The sequence below is a fragment of the Plectropomus leopardus genome, chromosome 11 (genome assembly GCF_026936395.1).
Source record: "Plectropomus leopardus strain MGB_pleo_1.0 chromosome 11, ASM2693639v1, whole genome shotgun sequence".
Classification (NCBI taxonomy): domain Eukaryota; kingdom Metazoa; phylum Chordata; class Actinopteri; order Perciformes; family Serranidae; genus Plectropomus; species Plectropomus leopardus.
Genome location: NC_142186.1, coordinates 32,645,807 through 32,661,297, shown reverse-complemented (window position 1 = coordinate 32,661,297; position 15,491 = coordinate 32,645,807). Strand labels below are relative to the sequence as shown.

General features: G+C 36.9%; 1 protein-coding gene across 1 annotated transcript; it reads right to left on the bottom strand.

Moving 5' to 3' along the window:
- Positions 1-552: 552 nt before the first annotated feature.
- ngly2 (N-glycanase 2) lies at positions 553-14,309 on the bottom strand. The gene is given in 13 exon segments (XM_088084649.1): positions 553-786; positions 2,536-2,669; positions 3,860-3,986; positions 4,061-4,185; positions 5,439-5,554; positions 5,556-5,582; positions 6,790-6,958; positions 8,122-8,243; positions 9,200-9,340; positions 10,932-11,092; positions 11,767-11,942; positions 12,715-12,854; positions 13,699-14,309. Coding segments are annotated over 13 exon segments (2,007 nt in total). The 5' UTR covers positions 14,142-14,309; the 3' UTR covers positions 553-660.
- Positions 14,310-15,491: the final 1,182 nt, after the last annotated feature.

Genomic DNA, 15,491 nt, shown 5'->3' with positions numbered 1-15,491 from the left:
TAAATCACTAAATCCTACACAGTGTTCCTTTAATGTAATGTCACATGTTGCATGGCGCATAATTAGTTTTTTTCTCTAATCACATACTTATAATAAATACTTGGTATTACAGATACTTCTGCAGCAGCAGTCTAACCTCTGGATAATTTTCCACATCTGCGGTCGGCCCCTCTGCACTGCACGAACGTCTGATAAAAGACAAGAACAAAACGACAGTAAGAGGCACAAGGAGCTGACTCACTGAGCAACACGCTCCTCACCTCAAAGATTCAAGTCGGACTTGATGACGTGTAATTAGCGAGGTGAGGCCGATGCTCTCAGAGCGACTTCAGCTCGGAGCATAAAAAAAGCACGATGAGAGCCTATTAAGCTGTCAGGCTCGACTTCAAGGTAACGTCTTGAGACAAAATGCAAACGGCCGATTGTGCTGGGCGAGCCTGACGGGTTATATTCTCCACAAGAACAACTTTTTAAATCATTTATCGAGCCTAAAGGTTACCTCCTGTCTGCGCAAGTTCATGAAACGGGAGCAGGCAGAATGGAAACAGTCGGTGAAAGCAGTAGGAAAATAGAAATTTAATCTCTGACGTTGATTGTGCGCACACAACACAGTCATTACTTCAAATCACCATTCACAATGCAGAGCTTCACAGAGCGGCGTCACTTGTAAAAGACGAGAAAAGACGACATGATGATGTAACCGGGCTCCTGAGACGGGTTAGGGTCTGTCCCGTTGAACAGGCCGAAGTAGACGATGATGTTGGACTGAAACTGGCTCATGTTCAGCTGGAAGAGGACAGACAGAAAGAAATAAAGTCATAAAACTCTGAGGAGATACAGACGCAGAGTTTAAATATCAGATATATCTTAAAGCAATAAATAAAACCTGAACTGATCTCAGTCACAAATACGTCACGGCATATTTCAAAAGCCTCAGAGAAATTAACAACAGTGCACGCCTCGTCTTTTTTTGACAGAGCTGCAGCTCGATACACAGAACAAATTCATTTCTCCGGCGAACGGGCACTTTGAAATATAGAAACGATAAATCTGTGAGGATGAATGTATTTCTAAAACTGAAGCAGCATGAAACCTTTGATCCATGTCGTTCATAAGTGGATTTTGAGCTGCGTTAACTTTGTAGGCGGCAGCACAATAAAGCAGGAAATTACAACAATAAACAGAGAAAAAACAACGTTTAACTGCAGCTTTCTTACAAGCACAAAGGAAAAACGGCCAAATCTACAAAATCTGCGAGTCTGTAAAATCGAGACGGCAAATGGTTCAGATGATAGAGAAGATAATGAAAAGATCTGACGTATTCATCTCGTATTGTGTCGAAATTTAGTGGGTCATAACACACCCAGTATGGAATTAACCCTTTGAGACCTGAGAAAATTGGCTTGATTTCTTTTAAAAAAATGTGGGAGGGCGACAAGCAATTTAACAAGAAGTGGCTCAAAAATGAAGAAAAATACCTGAAAATTAAAATAAAGAAAGGAAATTAAAAGGTAAAATTAATGAAAATGATAATACTTTCCAGGACACTGGACATTTTCCTACATGTTTTGATGATATATAGGACCAGCCACACACACACACACACACACACACACACACACACACACACACACACACACACACACACACACACACACACACACACACACACACAGAATGCAGTAATTTCTCAAGTAAAAGTAAACAAATAAACACTAAAAATCCCAAATTTGACCTCAGGACTGTGGCTGCTGAGAACACCAGAGCGCTCTGTGCAGGAAACAAGTCAGGAGTTTACGTGATTATTTCAGGAGCCTGTACGCACACTTTAGAAAAATTAATCATTATTTTATGTTTTACGTCAGTGTGACCTTGATTATTTAGTGTGTCAGGTTCTTATAAATCTACTGGAGGAAATGCGGCTTTAAACCTCTTAATATTGCAATCGTCAAAAACCAGAGATTTCAAAGTGTTAACTCAACAAGTTACACAAAAGTTAAAAAACAAAAAAAAACAAAAAAACAAACAAACAAAAAAACAGGCATATTTGTCTTATAAAGTTGATCCATTATTAATAAATTAGAATCAGAAATACTTTATTGAGCCCTGTAAGTCGCTCTGATGCCAGCGTGGACAATTATAGCGAGAAATCAGCACCAGCACAAGTATATAAATATAAATATAGTAAAAGTAAACTATTCGCCCTAAGTAAATATTTAAAAATAAAGTGTGAATATTACACTGAGTATGTAAGTGTATAAAAACATAAATGTAGAGAAATACACTAATAACCAATCAAAACCTATATGTGAATATTTAGATTATAAACATGGATAATGTGCTGAGTCTAAAGTGTCTTAAATATGAAACTGTGTTTTATGCTACAATGCAATGTATAAAACTAGTATTTAAGTTAAAACCTACATTTAAACAAATAAGAAATAAATTAATTAAAAAAAATATTAATGCAACTAAAACAGGGCTATTTTGGAGAAAAAAAGAAAAAAAAATCAAATGTTTTTTGTGGTGTTGCACCTGTTTGGTGACGTCCGTCCTCCAGGGGTCGACCTGCAGTCCGTCGCACCAGCCTCCTCGCCCGTACAGCCACGTACCGTGTTCGTTTGGTACCGCGCCCTCTTTCACCAACAGAGTGCAGCCCAGAGGCGTACCTGACGGTTTCACACCACGAGAGACGTAAACACAACAATCACTGCAGGAAACGACCTGTTAATCTGCAGCTGAGCGTCTGTTTTATTCATATAAAGAACAATTTACAAGAACTTAACCTTGAGAGTATTTTATAAAGTAATCACAGCAAACTTTTGCTGGTTTCCAGCTTCTCAAAAGTGAGAATATCTTGAAAATTTCTGTTTTATGTCGTCGTAAACAGAATTTATTTTGGGCTTTTGAGTGCTGTCAGAAAAAAATCAGGCACTTGAAGACATCAACAATTAAACAGCCGCAAAACACATTTTAGTAAACATTAAACAAGCAAAACTAACATCTTACTGTCTTTTAAATCACATCAATGTATGTAAAGATAATGGACATCAGGTGATTAATTAGCACTGGATGTTCGACTTTCAAATCATACCTGAAGGATTTAAAAAAACAAATCTAATGACCTAAATGTTGAGCTCAAAAGTTCATTCTTGATCTTTTACAAAACTATCTCACCTCAATTTCAATTTCTGAACCTTTCTATTAAATAACTGTTTGAATTTCTATTTTTCTGAGCACTTATATATAATAATAATATATCAACTTTACAGCCACTATATGAGAAGTCCTTAAAAAAGGAAATTTAAACCAAAAAAATCCATTAAAAGGTTGTAAAATGTGGAGCACATGAACAACCAAATACAACAAACATAAGATATTAAGATATTTAATAAAAGTGTTAAAGGTTGGCTGAAGCAAAATAAGAGATGTGAGCGTTTTTAAATATTTTATGTCTTATATTTGAGTGTTGTAACTGTATGTAATCCTGATATTTGTGTGGTTTTGTCTTTTTTTCCCACCATAACTATATGTTATAATTCTATGTAACTTTGTAACCTTAAATATTTACCTTTTGCTCTTCTTTTACCATCACTGTTACTGTATGGACGTTATTGTGTGTAACAGGAGCTGGAAAATATTAATAATCTCTATACGTGAAGCATTAATTACTGCAGCTTGTTTGCAACAGGCTGAAGTTTTAGTTTGTTCATTTGCATTGTCCCAACAAACAAACAAATAAATACATTTCAATTGTGCAACCTCCATCTGCTAAAAAAAGATAAGCAACTGAGCATAAAAATAAAGCAACTAAAAATAAAGTAGGATTGTTGTAAATGTTCATCGATATATTTCTCACCTGCAGAGTCGAATGTGAGTGTGTTGTTAAAAACACTGTTGATCAAGAAGTGGTGGGACGTGACGCAAAATTCTCCACATTTGTTTTCATCGTAGCCGTGTGCGGTGATGACAGCGAACAGCTCCACCTAGAGGACAGACGCAGGCTGCTGCGGTGAGACAAGAAGCTCCTTAAATGGTTAATTATGATCAGGTCTGTTACCTTTTTGGTCGACGGCGGGACGGAGAGTTTGATTGGCTTGAATCTCTTGTTGTAGTTTTTGTCGAAGGTTCCTCCGTTGTACAGTGGCATCACTGTGAAGGGGCGGAGCTTCTCTGCATAATTATCTGCAAAACAGGAGGCTTCGTTATCCATATTAACACATCATTATTTGTGTTTTGATTATATTTTGTATTATTAATAAAAATCTGCAAAGAGGCTATAGGTGTCGAATAAATGTAGCAAAGTAAAACCATAATATTTAAAAGCAGAAATTTGCAGGAAATGGAAGTACCTAAAAATTGTACTTTACAGTACAAGTACAGTGCTTTAGTTATTTTCAAATACTGCAAAATAAAACATTGTAATGCCATATATCATCTTGACAAACTGTAAATGAAATAAATGTATTTAAACACACACAATAACATCAGCAGAAAATCAGTCAGTAAGAAAAATGTTTAAGCCAATTTTATTTTGACAAAATATAAGTTACCCGAGTCTTTTAAGATATTTGGAAAAAATATATCATATCTATTTTTATTCCTTAATTTTTTAAGATTCTGATCATCAATCCAAAACCCAAACTGCATGCATAAACTTTTATTTATTTATTCTACAATGATTTATTATCATTACACTGTTTATTCCCCAGCCATCATCTGAGTCATAATCACACAGTATTTTTGTATTTTTTAAGAGAGCTGAGTCAGCATCATTTCCAAGAACTAAAAGCTTCACATTTAATGTGTGTCTTATTTTAAAATCCAGACACGACCAATGCAAAAAATCAAACCATGACCTTTGAGAGCCAACCAATGAAATGATACCACCTCCTGAGAGGTATATATAGATGTCATTTTCTGTTTAAAAAAGTTGACATATATGTTGACATACTGTGTACTTTATGTTGTATAATATATATATATATACACACAAATTGGGAATTTCTTTAAAAAAAAAAATAAAGGCAAGAAATAAGTAGCATTTTTTAAAGCTTGGGAAGTGTTTAGGCAAAAAAGAAAAAAGTTATGGGAAAAAATAAAATAAGTAAAATAAAATAATAATATATATATATAAAATCACAATTACATATTTAAAGTTATTTTACAGAAATATTATAATTTTAAGCATTTTTCCCAGGTCATTTCTCTGTTTTTTTGTTATACTTTCTTTAAAAAGTTAATTTTCAGGTGATATTCTTGTGCATTTTACTAATTCCTTGCTATTTTCTGGGGGTCTTTTATTCCTGGTTTGTCCAAACAAACACAGGCAAACATCTGTCTCGGTCATGTGAAGCAGTGCCGCCCCATTATACTGCCTCATCAGTGCACCCAAAAACTGTTTTTTAATGTGTGTTCAGTGTTGTGACGGCTTGTACCTGTCCGGTTGCTGACACTGAATCTCAGGTTGAGCGAGGCGACCCACGGCATCGCCCACGGCACCGTCTTCATGGTCAGGGCGCACGTGTTGCTGTCCAGCAGGGGATCAGAGGGACACGTCTGTCAGCCAGCGCCCAGTGCCTCTGCCAAAACAACACATACAGTACAAGTCATATCACACAAATCAGATAAAACAGCAAGATTCTCACAGAAAAACACATTTTGAACCATATAAATGCTTTTTAACAGCCTACAGAGAAACGCCATCCCCGCACACTCTGTTTGTTGATAACACAACAGTGTTTTTCTGGTGTTCTTGTCAAACAACAACAACAACAACAACAATAATAATAATAATAATAATAATAATAATAATAATAATAAATTAAACTTTATTTGTATAACACCTTCCATACAAAAAATTGCAGCCCAACATACTTTACAACAAAGAAACTGCATGCACCAAGTGCTTAACATGAAAAAAAACATAGAAGACATAATAAAACCTGCATGTTTCATTAAGATAAAGTCAGAAAAGAGATCATAAACTTCATCCTCACAAGGATAAAACCCACTTGATAATACTGGTAAAAGTCAGATAAAAGTTAGGACAAAAATAGAGTACATAAAATAAAATGTAACATAAGATTTACTGAGATAATATTAATAAAAATAAGGATAAAAAAGAGTGTGTAAAATGCATAAAATCAGGGAAAATACAGCATTTTAAGTAGGTGCAGCAGTGCAAAATGCAAAGCAGTTGAGTCAGTAACATAAAAAGATACGTTTTCAGTTTTCTTTGAACATTATTTCGCGGGTTGGCTTTTCTGATGTCTACAGGCGGTGTGTTTCAGAGTTTTGAAGCGTAACTGACAAACGCTGCATCCCCAATTTCCTTTTGGCAGTTTTTTAGGACGTCCAATAAACCGGCTGCAGGTGATCGCAGTGTTGGTGAAGGCAAGTAAAGCCATGAGGTACGCTGGTTTAAACGCCTTTATTTTTTGTAAACAAAGTGGTTGATGGGACCATCTCACGCGCTGGGCAGGTTTGGGGAGTATTTTGGGGTTAAGCATCAAGAGCTCGGGTGCAATGCATCCGTGTACGTGGAGATAACTGCAAAAAAAAGGCCGTGCAAGAAGGAAATCTCAAATTGTCTGTCAATATGGCAGACACTGAGGAATTTATCTTTTAAACTTACTGCATTTACCATCAGCACAGACCTAAAATCAACTTAAAATATGGCTCATTTCCCCACAGGCAGCACCTTTAGATTTACTCTAAAAAGAGATGAAATATTAATATGAACAGTTCATTTTTCTGATCATCTTGTGTGTTACGTGAGCACGTTACCTGCGGAAGGCGGTGATCCATCGGCCGAGCTCCGTGTTGCAGTACGGACCGAGAGGATCGCAGCAGACAAACAGCTGCACTGTGTGATCCCAGTGAGCGCAGGACGTGTCTCTCCTGCCGGGACACGACAGAGCTGCATCCAGCTCCAGCGTGTCAAAGCTCGACAGGGCTGCAGAGACACATGATGTGCAAATGTTAGTATCATAACTTTTTTAACAAAACTGTGATCCACTCGAGTTCGCACTGATGCTCTAATGCTGAACTCCTCTCAGCTCTGTTGTGTTTTAACAACAGGTTAGCTGTTCTGAGCCATCTCTAACGGATGCTTTGGATAAAAGTGTCCCGTTAAATGGATTATATCAGCGAGGTTAGACCTTCATCTGTTTAATAGTCCTCTCATACCTCAGCTGCACTGAAAGAAGTCTGTAAAACCTGCAATAAACTTCATTTTTCCATTTACAGCCTCACTGTTATTGAACACAATCTGACACTTTGTCTAAACGTGAAACATAAGCACGACTTTCAGTGCCTTTGAGGCAAATTTTAAAAATCATAAATTCCCTTAAACAACCGTCAATACTCCCCATCACTTCTTTTTAATTACCATATAATAACTTTTAAAAATACATATTATATTAAAATATAATGAATCCAGAACTGGATTCAAACTGAATATTTCAGTTTTGAGCATTGGGGAGGGAATTAGTTTTTTATTCTGGCTTTAGAGGAGGGGCAAATTTAAATAGCTGTATTCTGTATTTATTCAAAAATAATAATAATTGGCCATTAGGTTGTCTTTTTTGTGATTTTTAAAGTAAAAGTTAAAGTTTATTTTGTTTTTTTTCTTTAAACATTTTTGGCAATTGTTTCAAAAAAAGAATTGGCCGGGTTTTTTGGGGGGGGTTTTTTTGCGTTCAAAATTTTGGCCTATTTTCCTTTTTATTTTTCATTAAAAAAGGGTGATAAAAATCCCCCAAAATTACACGATTTATCACAGCCAGAAACTGTAAAAACAGGAATTATCTTTGGATATTCAAATTTACGACAGTCTTTGAACATATCGTGCGATTATGCAGGTTTGTGAAACAAAATTCCATGACTTTCCAGGCCTGGAACCTGCTATCTGCAAATTCAATGACTTTTCTTGGTGTTTTGTGAACCCTGTAAACAAAGTTTTAGTGTCACAACTAAAAGTTTCATTTTCAGGACTTTTCTATTTGTAAATACACACTAACAATGATCATCTTACAATACGTGCTACCGCTGGTATTAAATGGCCACAAAGCACAAATTTAAAGGTGCCCATCTCATACGTGCAGCTGATGAAGTTACCTAACGGCAGGTCGACCGTGGCCACCGCTCCTGTCTCCCCCTGCATTTGGACTTTGTCAAAAACAGAAACAACCTTTGCAGGACTCTGAAGTTTGGTCTGCAGGTCTGCGTAGAAATCAAACCTGGAGACACAGAACAAAGTCAGAGATAAACATTTCACTTCACACTACGATTAACAAAAACTCTCCACGTCTTTGGGCATCTTTTAAATTACATATTTACCTTAAACTGTGAACTTTATCACATTCCTCAAACAATATTTTACACATCTCTGCACAAAACTGCACACATCTTTACTCTTATTGGTATGTGTTGTTTTGTTGTTGTTTCTCTCTTGTTAATTTTAATTTAAATCATTTGTAACCTTAATTTGGCATTATTATTCAGCTCTTACTGTTATTGTATGTCAAAGCACTTTGTAAACTCTGTTTTTATTATTATTATCATTTTCATTTTTAATCACATATCTTACACATATCTAAACTACATTCGTGAAATTCCCTCAAGCTGTTCCTGAGATAACTTTTAAAAACAACACTTTTTTCAAGAATAAGACAGATGTAAGGTCGCCGTGACCTTCAGTTTTGACCTTTGACCACCAAAGTCTTAACACTTCATTTTTGACTCCAAGTGGACGTTTATGCCTAATTTAAAGAAACTCCCTCAAAGCGTTGTTAAGATATTGTAGTTCAGGAGAATGGGATGGACGGACAACTCTCAGGCGTCATGAACTCTCCTGAAGACTTTTTTCAAACGTTCAGACGTCAGTGTGTCCTTACGAAGCGGCAACGTCGGAGAAAACTGCAGTTCCTCTTATGGCCACATGAGGCTTCAAAACACAGTCAGTCCCCGTAAACTCCCGTATTAAAATGACCAATTTTGAATATTTACAGCTGCTCTGAACCTAACGATCGCGTCTTTAGCTTCTCAGTCAGATCCATCACTCGCTCCTAAACAGTGCCAGCCAAACAATATTGGCTGTTATGCACAACCCAAGAATTGAAAAAAACAAATCCAAAAACCAGCGGGTGACGTCCTGGTAGCTACGTCCATTACTGATACAGCCTGCGGTCCTTACCACTGTGCCTGCCAGTTGAGGAAGCTGAACGAGGGGTAAAGAAACCAGCCCGTCTCCGCCAGCGCCCCCTGATGGTCGATACTGATGAAGAAGTTTGGGGACGGGGTGTTCTGGAAGGAGACATACACCTGCTGTCCAAACCTGCAACACAAATTCAGATTATCAAAGCAAAACCAGACGGGGAACATGAGAAAATACAATTTTATATTTCATATTCGCACATTTAAAATCAGATTTCCTGTTGTTTGGAGAGATGGAGTGAGGAACATCAGGCAGGATTCCCACACATTTTCAAGGACCAAATTTCAAAGCTTTCCCATGACTTTTCAAGGACTCGAGATAATTTTTTTTTTGTCGTTTCTTTTTCCAAACATATAGTTTTATTTAAACATAATTTCAGCGTCCCCAGTGATGTCCTCAAGGAGTACTGGAAAGTTGAAAAATACAACAATAATTTCTGTTTTTACATTTTGTGGTGGTACGTGGTGTCATTTTGGTGTAATTTTGGTGTAATTTTGGCGATTTTTAAGACAACATGTATTCCAAACTGGTTTTCTTAAAAAAAAAAAAAAATTAAAAAAGAGAGCTTTTTCTATTTTCTATTTTATTTTATTTTTATTTTTAAAGTGTGGGATTTCAATAATTTTCCAGGTTTTCCATGACTGTGGAAACCCTGATCAGGGGACATTTTTCCACCCTTGAACTTATATATTTTGGAAACATTTAAAATTAAGTGAGCAGCTTCATAAGAGAGGAAGCAAAGAGACTTGAGAGTATCATTACTTTAACCTTTAACCCTTTAACGCCTGGTTGGGCATCAGTTTCCTTGTGCTGCATTCAGACACCTTTCTTTAGTTTTTAAACCTCTAAAATGTGACAGAATTGGTTTGAAATTATCTGACAATTAGCTGAGCAGGGGATTATTATTAATTATTATTATAATTATTATGAGATATTATCAAAAAACAAGGGGAAAGTAAAAAAAAAACAAAAAAAAACAAAACATATTTCTAATGTATTTAAATATGTATTAAAAATGATGTTACGGAGAAAGGAAAAAAACTATTAAAAAAAAAATTTAAATCGCTTCTTAAAACTCTTACAGGCTTGCTTTTATGTGATCTTATCATTATTTATTTATTAATCTTTAATCTCTACTTATCCTTCTGATGTCCTGTTCTTACCATCTTTTCATTTTTTAAATTTATTTACTTGATGTTTCTGTGATCATCTGCCATTGCTCACACTACTTCTTGTATTATTTTTTTTTATCTTAAATTTACAACAGTGATTAATTCAGTACTTTAACTGCCTTTCGAGGTGAATATCTGTATCACTTTTATTCCTTTTATTGCTGTAATTTTGTTAACTTGTTTGGCATGCTTGTTGAGTTCCTTCCTTTTCTCTGTCCATCAAAGCACTTTGTAAACTATAGTTTTTAAATGTGCTATATAAATAAAGTTATTATTATTTTCTTGTTTTGTTTTTGTGTTTTTTACTTTTCTATGTTTGTGTTTATTTTCAGCTTATTTTATTCAGCTTCTTAGTAATCTTTTGCTGATTTACGGGCCATTTCTTGTTAAGTTGCTCGTCATCCTCTTCCCATGTTTTTGAAAGAAATCAAACCAGTTTGCTCAGGTGTCAAAGGGTTAAAGTGTCCGGTTAAAGATGCACACGGATGTTAATCATCACACTGAGGACGTTTTTAATCCTGCAGGTCAGTCCGTCTTACTCGAGCGCCTGAGCAACCGAAACCTCCAGATGCACCATGGCAGCGGGGATGTCCAGCGTGGTGTCGCATTCATCGTCCTCACAGTTCATGTCCTGCAGCGGGTTACCGGGGAGAGCGTAGACAAGGACACCGGAGGCGTTGGATTTGGCCATATTCTCTACCTGGAAGGAAGAATTTATTACAGGTGAAAGTCAAAACTTCCTGAGTGTTTAAAAACAACGTTCGGAGTGAATCATGACCCGAAAAAAGCAGCAGTTTAATCACTGATTCAATTTGTTTGTCATTCTTCAGCCTTTAGAAAGCTGGACTGACATCAGTTTTCTTTCCGCATTAATATGCCTTTCACAAGCTATTTAACCCCTTAAAACCTGAGCAAGTTTTTGTAAATTTCTTTCAAAAACATGGGAAAATACAATTATAAACTTGGCAAGACATTGTGAGAAATTAGTAAAAGGTGACAAGAAAAGTACCTCAAAATTCATCTTTGAAAAGTAGGGAGGGTTATTAGAAAATAATCCAGAAAACTATATTTAAATCATTATTATTATTATTATATATTTGAAATTATTTTCAATTAAATTAAATTCTTGTAAAAAAAAAAAAAGAAAATGGAGATCACAATAGAGTCAACAGACCTTTCTCTGGATAATCAAATCTTTGCATTAGAGGAGCTGTAGTTTTAGCTGTGTTATTGAAGGAAGTTTGTCCCTGTGTAAATTACAGAGCCACGTCAGGACGAGGGATGCACGACATTACTTCTCTGAACGTTACAGACTTTTACCAGATCATAAAGGAAGTTATAATGTGAGCAAAAAGCTTGTTGACGTTGACAGACCTTCGTGAAGAAAGAGCAGTTGCCCTCTGACACCCAGGCCACAGCACCCGCCGCCGAGGGGAAAGGTTCACACCCATCGCCTGCATCAGTCAGCTGATATGACCTCTTCTCCCAGCGCTTCATGAGCCAGTCGTACCTGGCGTCCAGTCTCTTGATGATAATGGGCATCTTCCACCCTGTGAGGACAGAAACATCCATGCACCATTAAACCCTGAAATGGTTTAAAAACTTGCTGCTGGTGCAAAAAGTGGCCAAAGGTTTGCTGATAAAATGAGCTGATTTTACCGTTAAGTCCCGGTAACATGCCAGATCTGAAGAAGAGATTTTTTCACTTTTGAACAAGGATTTTTTTTTTTCATTGAATAATTTTGGCAATTTTTAAAGAAAAAATGTGGACTTTTCTTGTTTTCTTTATTTTTTTGTGATAAAAACATGTTTTGGGGGTTTTGAAGAAAAAAGCTTGATGATTTTTTCTTTTTCTTTAAAAAGTCTTGGTGATTTTTAAAGAAAAAATGCCTTCAAACCACAAACTTTAAATAGAGAAATAATCATGACATTTTCAAATTTACGATGGTCCTTGAGCACATCATGTGCTATTAAAGGTTTGTGAAACAAAATTCAATGATTTTGTCATGATTGTACAAACTCTTTTTTTTGGGAACCAAAGGCAGCAGCGAAAAGGTACCTTTAGGACTTATTGTGGGCGGGGAGAAGACGACACCTGCTGATTTGGGGTAAAAAAGACACTGTGGTTACAGTAGTTTAGATGTTAAGATAATAAAATAAATTGCATCTGCTTTATATTATGTAGGACAACATTTACCATCGTAGAGTATTTTAGGTGACAGTGGTATTACTTCACATATTTTACTAGTAAGTGACAGTGTCACCACAATGCGTCACTGTGTTGAACCCAAAGGCCCGTGAAGAGACAGCGCTCTTTCTCACCCTCAGATTTGAAGACAGCCTGGGAGAAGACACAGTTGCGTGCCCAGCAGCGCCAGTAGTAAAGCACGTTGGGGATCCAGTTCCCCAGAGCAAAGACCGGCACCGGAGAGAAGTGCAGCCTGGACAGAACCTCCTTATTCCTGCAGAAACACGAAGGACGATGAATCTGGTTTATCAAGGTGGTAATCCATATTGTTGAGTTCTGCTTACAAATGAATCCATCACTATTAATAATCCAATTAAATATATATTTATTATTAGAATTTGTGGATGTTTTTTGTTATTTTTTTTTAAATAATTTTGATTTGTTAAATACTTTGTTGTTTGTTTATTATACTTTTGGTGAGTTGTGGATGTTTTTTATTTTTTAGTTAATTATTTTTCTTTTCTAAAATTTGAATTATTTGCTGTTTTGTTCTTATTTTTAAATAATTTTGATTGCTTTAAAAAATACTCTTCCTTCTTAAATAATTTTTAGGTTGGGGTTGTTCTGGATGTTTCTTATTTTTCAGGTAATTATTTTTCAATTTTTTTATTTGTAAGTTTTGGGTGTTTTTATTTTCTTCTTTTTTTAAAATAATTTTGATTCGTGAAATACTTTGTTGTTTATTATAATTTTGAGGTTGGGGGAGTTGTGGATGTTTCTTCTTTTTGAGTTAATTATTTTTCTTTTTTAAAATTTGTAATTATTTGGTGTTTTGTTTGTCTTCTATTACATAATTCTGATTGCTTGAAAAAAACCTTTTCCTTCTTAAATAATTTTGAGGTAATTTTCAGGTAATTATTTTTCTATTTTTTATTTGGAAGTTTGGGGGGGTTCTTTCTCTCTTTTTTTAAAAAATTAATTATTTTTATTTCTTAACATTTTTTTCTCTTTCATAATTTTGAGTTTGGGGCTGTTGGTTTATTTAGATTTTTAAAAATGATTTATTTACTTTTAAATTAGTAAAGTTTTGAAGTTTTGAGCGTCTCCTCTCCGCTCACCTGTGCATGGCCACCCGCTGCACCTGCTCCCTCATCCAGAGCGCATCACTGGGCGCAGAGTCGTCCAGGGACAGAAAGAGCACCTGGGTCCTGTTGGGCAGCTCCTCCACCAGGCTGGTCAGAGACGACTCGGAGCTCCACAGACACTCCAGGAACCCGGACTTGTTGGAGAAGGCGTGGATGATGAGGGGTCCCCGCAGAGCACCGGGCTGGTAGGAGAACTCCCCGTCCAGCGTCGGGACAGCGAACGCGTCTGCGGGGTCTCCTGGCTCCGGTCCGTCCGGGGACGAGTCTTTACTGGATCTCAGGCTGACCGCGCTGTCCAGAGACCCGCACGTCGCCCCATACTCGACCAGTTTTGGTTTCGCTGCAGCCTCACTCTCCTGAAGTGTCAAAACAACAGCGAGGAGCCCAAATATGGACTTTAAACGCAACAAAAACATGCTGCTGCTCACAGAGAGGGACCCTGAACTCACCACACACACACCGGCATTTCTTTACGAAGTTTACCTGAATCTTAAAGGTCGGACTGCTGTCACACTCCTAAATGTATTTTGGAGCACTTCCTAATTTCATCCAGACTTTTGAGCCGGAGGCGGGTCATGCTGCCTGCTACGGTGGCGCGAGTGGGACAAACAGCCTTTAAAGCGAAACAAAAATCATTCCTGTATTATGAATTATCTCTTTCTCCATGAATTACTGCTGTGATACACAGATGGAGGGAGTGGGGTTTTGTCTCTTTTACTTCTTTACTCTTACTAAATTGCGGTGCCAAACTCAACAGTTAAAAAAATATTTACACCAACTGCACATGAAAGATAAAATGGCCATTACGGACGGCACTCTGCGATTTCATAATTTGAGATTTTTATCACTGAAACGTCTCTTAATTCAACCCTGAAAATCTGTGACCTCATGAAAAAGCAGAGCAGACAAAAGCATGCTTTAGAGAGACACATTACAAGAAAAAACAAATGGGTGAATGGACTGGTGAAAATGGCAAAGCATAAGGACAGCAGGGGGAGGAAATGCAGGAATTAATGAATAATTTTAACTCAAAACAAGTTAAAATGATCAATGTCATCAATGCTCAGGTATCTGCACATGGACAGTAACCATGAATGCAAACTGAGAACATGGCCAAAATAGTAGTTAAATAGGAGCTGAAAATTGTTTTTTTATTCTGCTAATAGAGCTCAAGAGTGTGGGCAGCAAGTCTTGAAGTTTCTGCAAGATGGATGAGACTGTGCACCCGGAAAACAGTGCGTGATAGTACGTGTCAAGCCTATGGTTAAAAAATCTTCGATTATTCGTGATGGGAGGGAGAAGAGGACGAGGAGATGATATGTGGAGACCACCTGGACAGGACAGCTGTTGTTTTGTGATCTGATAATAATAATGTGACAAAATATTTAATTAATTTAAGGCAGAAATAAACAGTATGCCCTTCATTCTGTCTCCTGTGCCAGGTGGAGCAGTCCAAAGTTTTAGTAAAGGAAGGCGGCGTCGAGCTGCTGCTCACCATATTCGACACTCAAGGATTCGGAGATGCCGTCGACAACAGCGACTGGTAAGGATCGCCACAACTCGAACTCAGCACTGACACTTCACTTATGATCCTTGAAATGCCAAATGTACTCTCCGACATTCCTAATTCAAGAGGTATTTTGCGAGGATTTGTTTCTAAAAAGAAATTTCTGTTGTGCAGCTGGCAGCCATCATCATGATTGACCACAGACAGCAAATTTGAAGACTACCTGAACTGAGAATCCCGGGTTAACAGACGACAGATG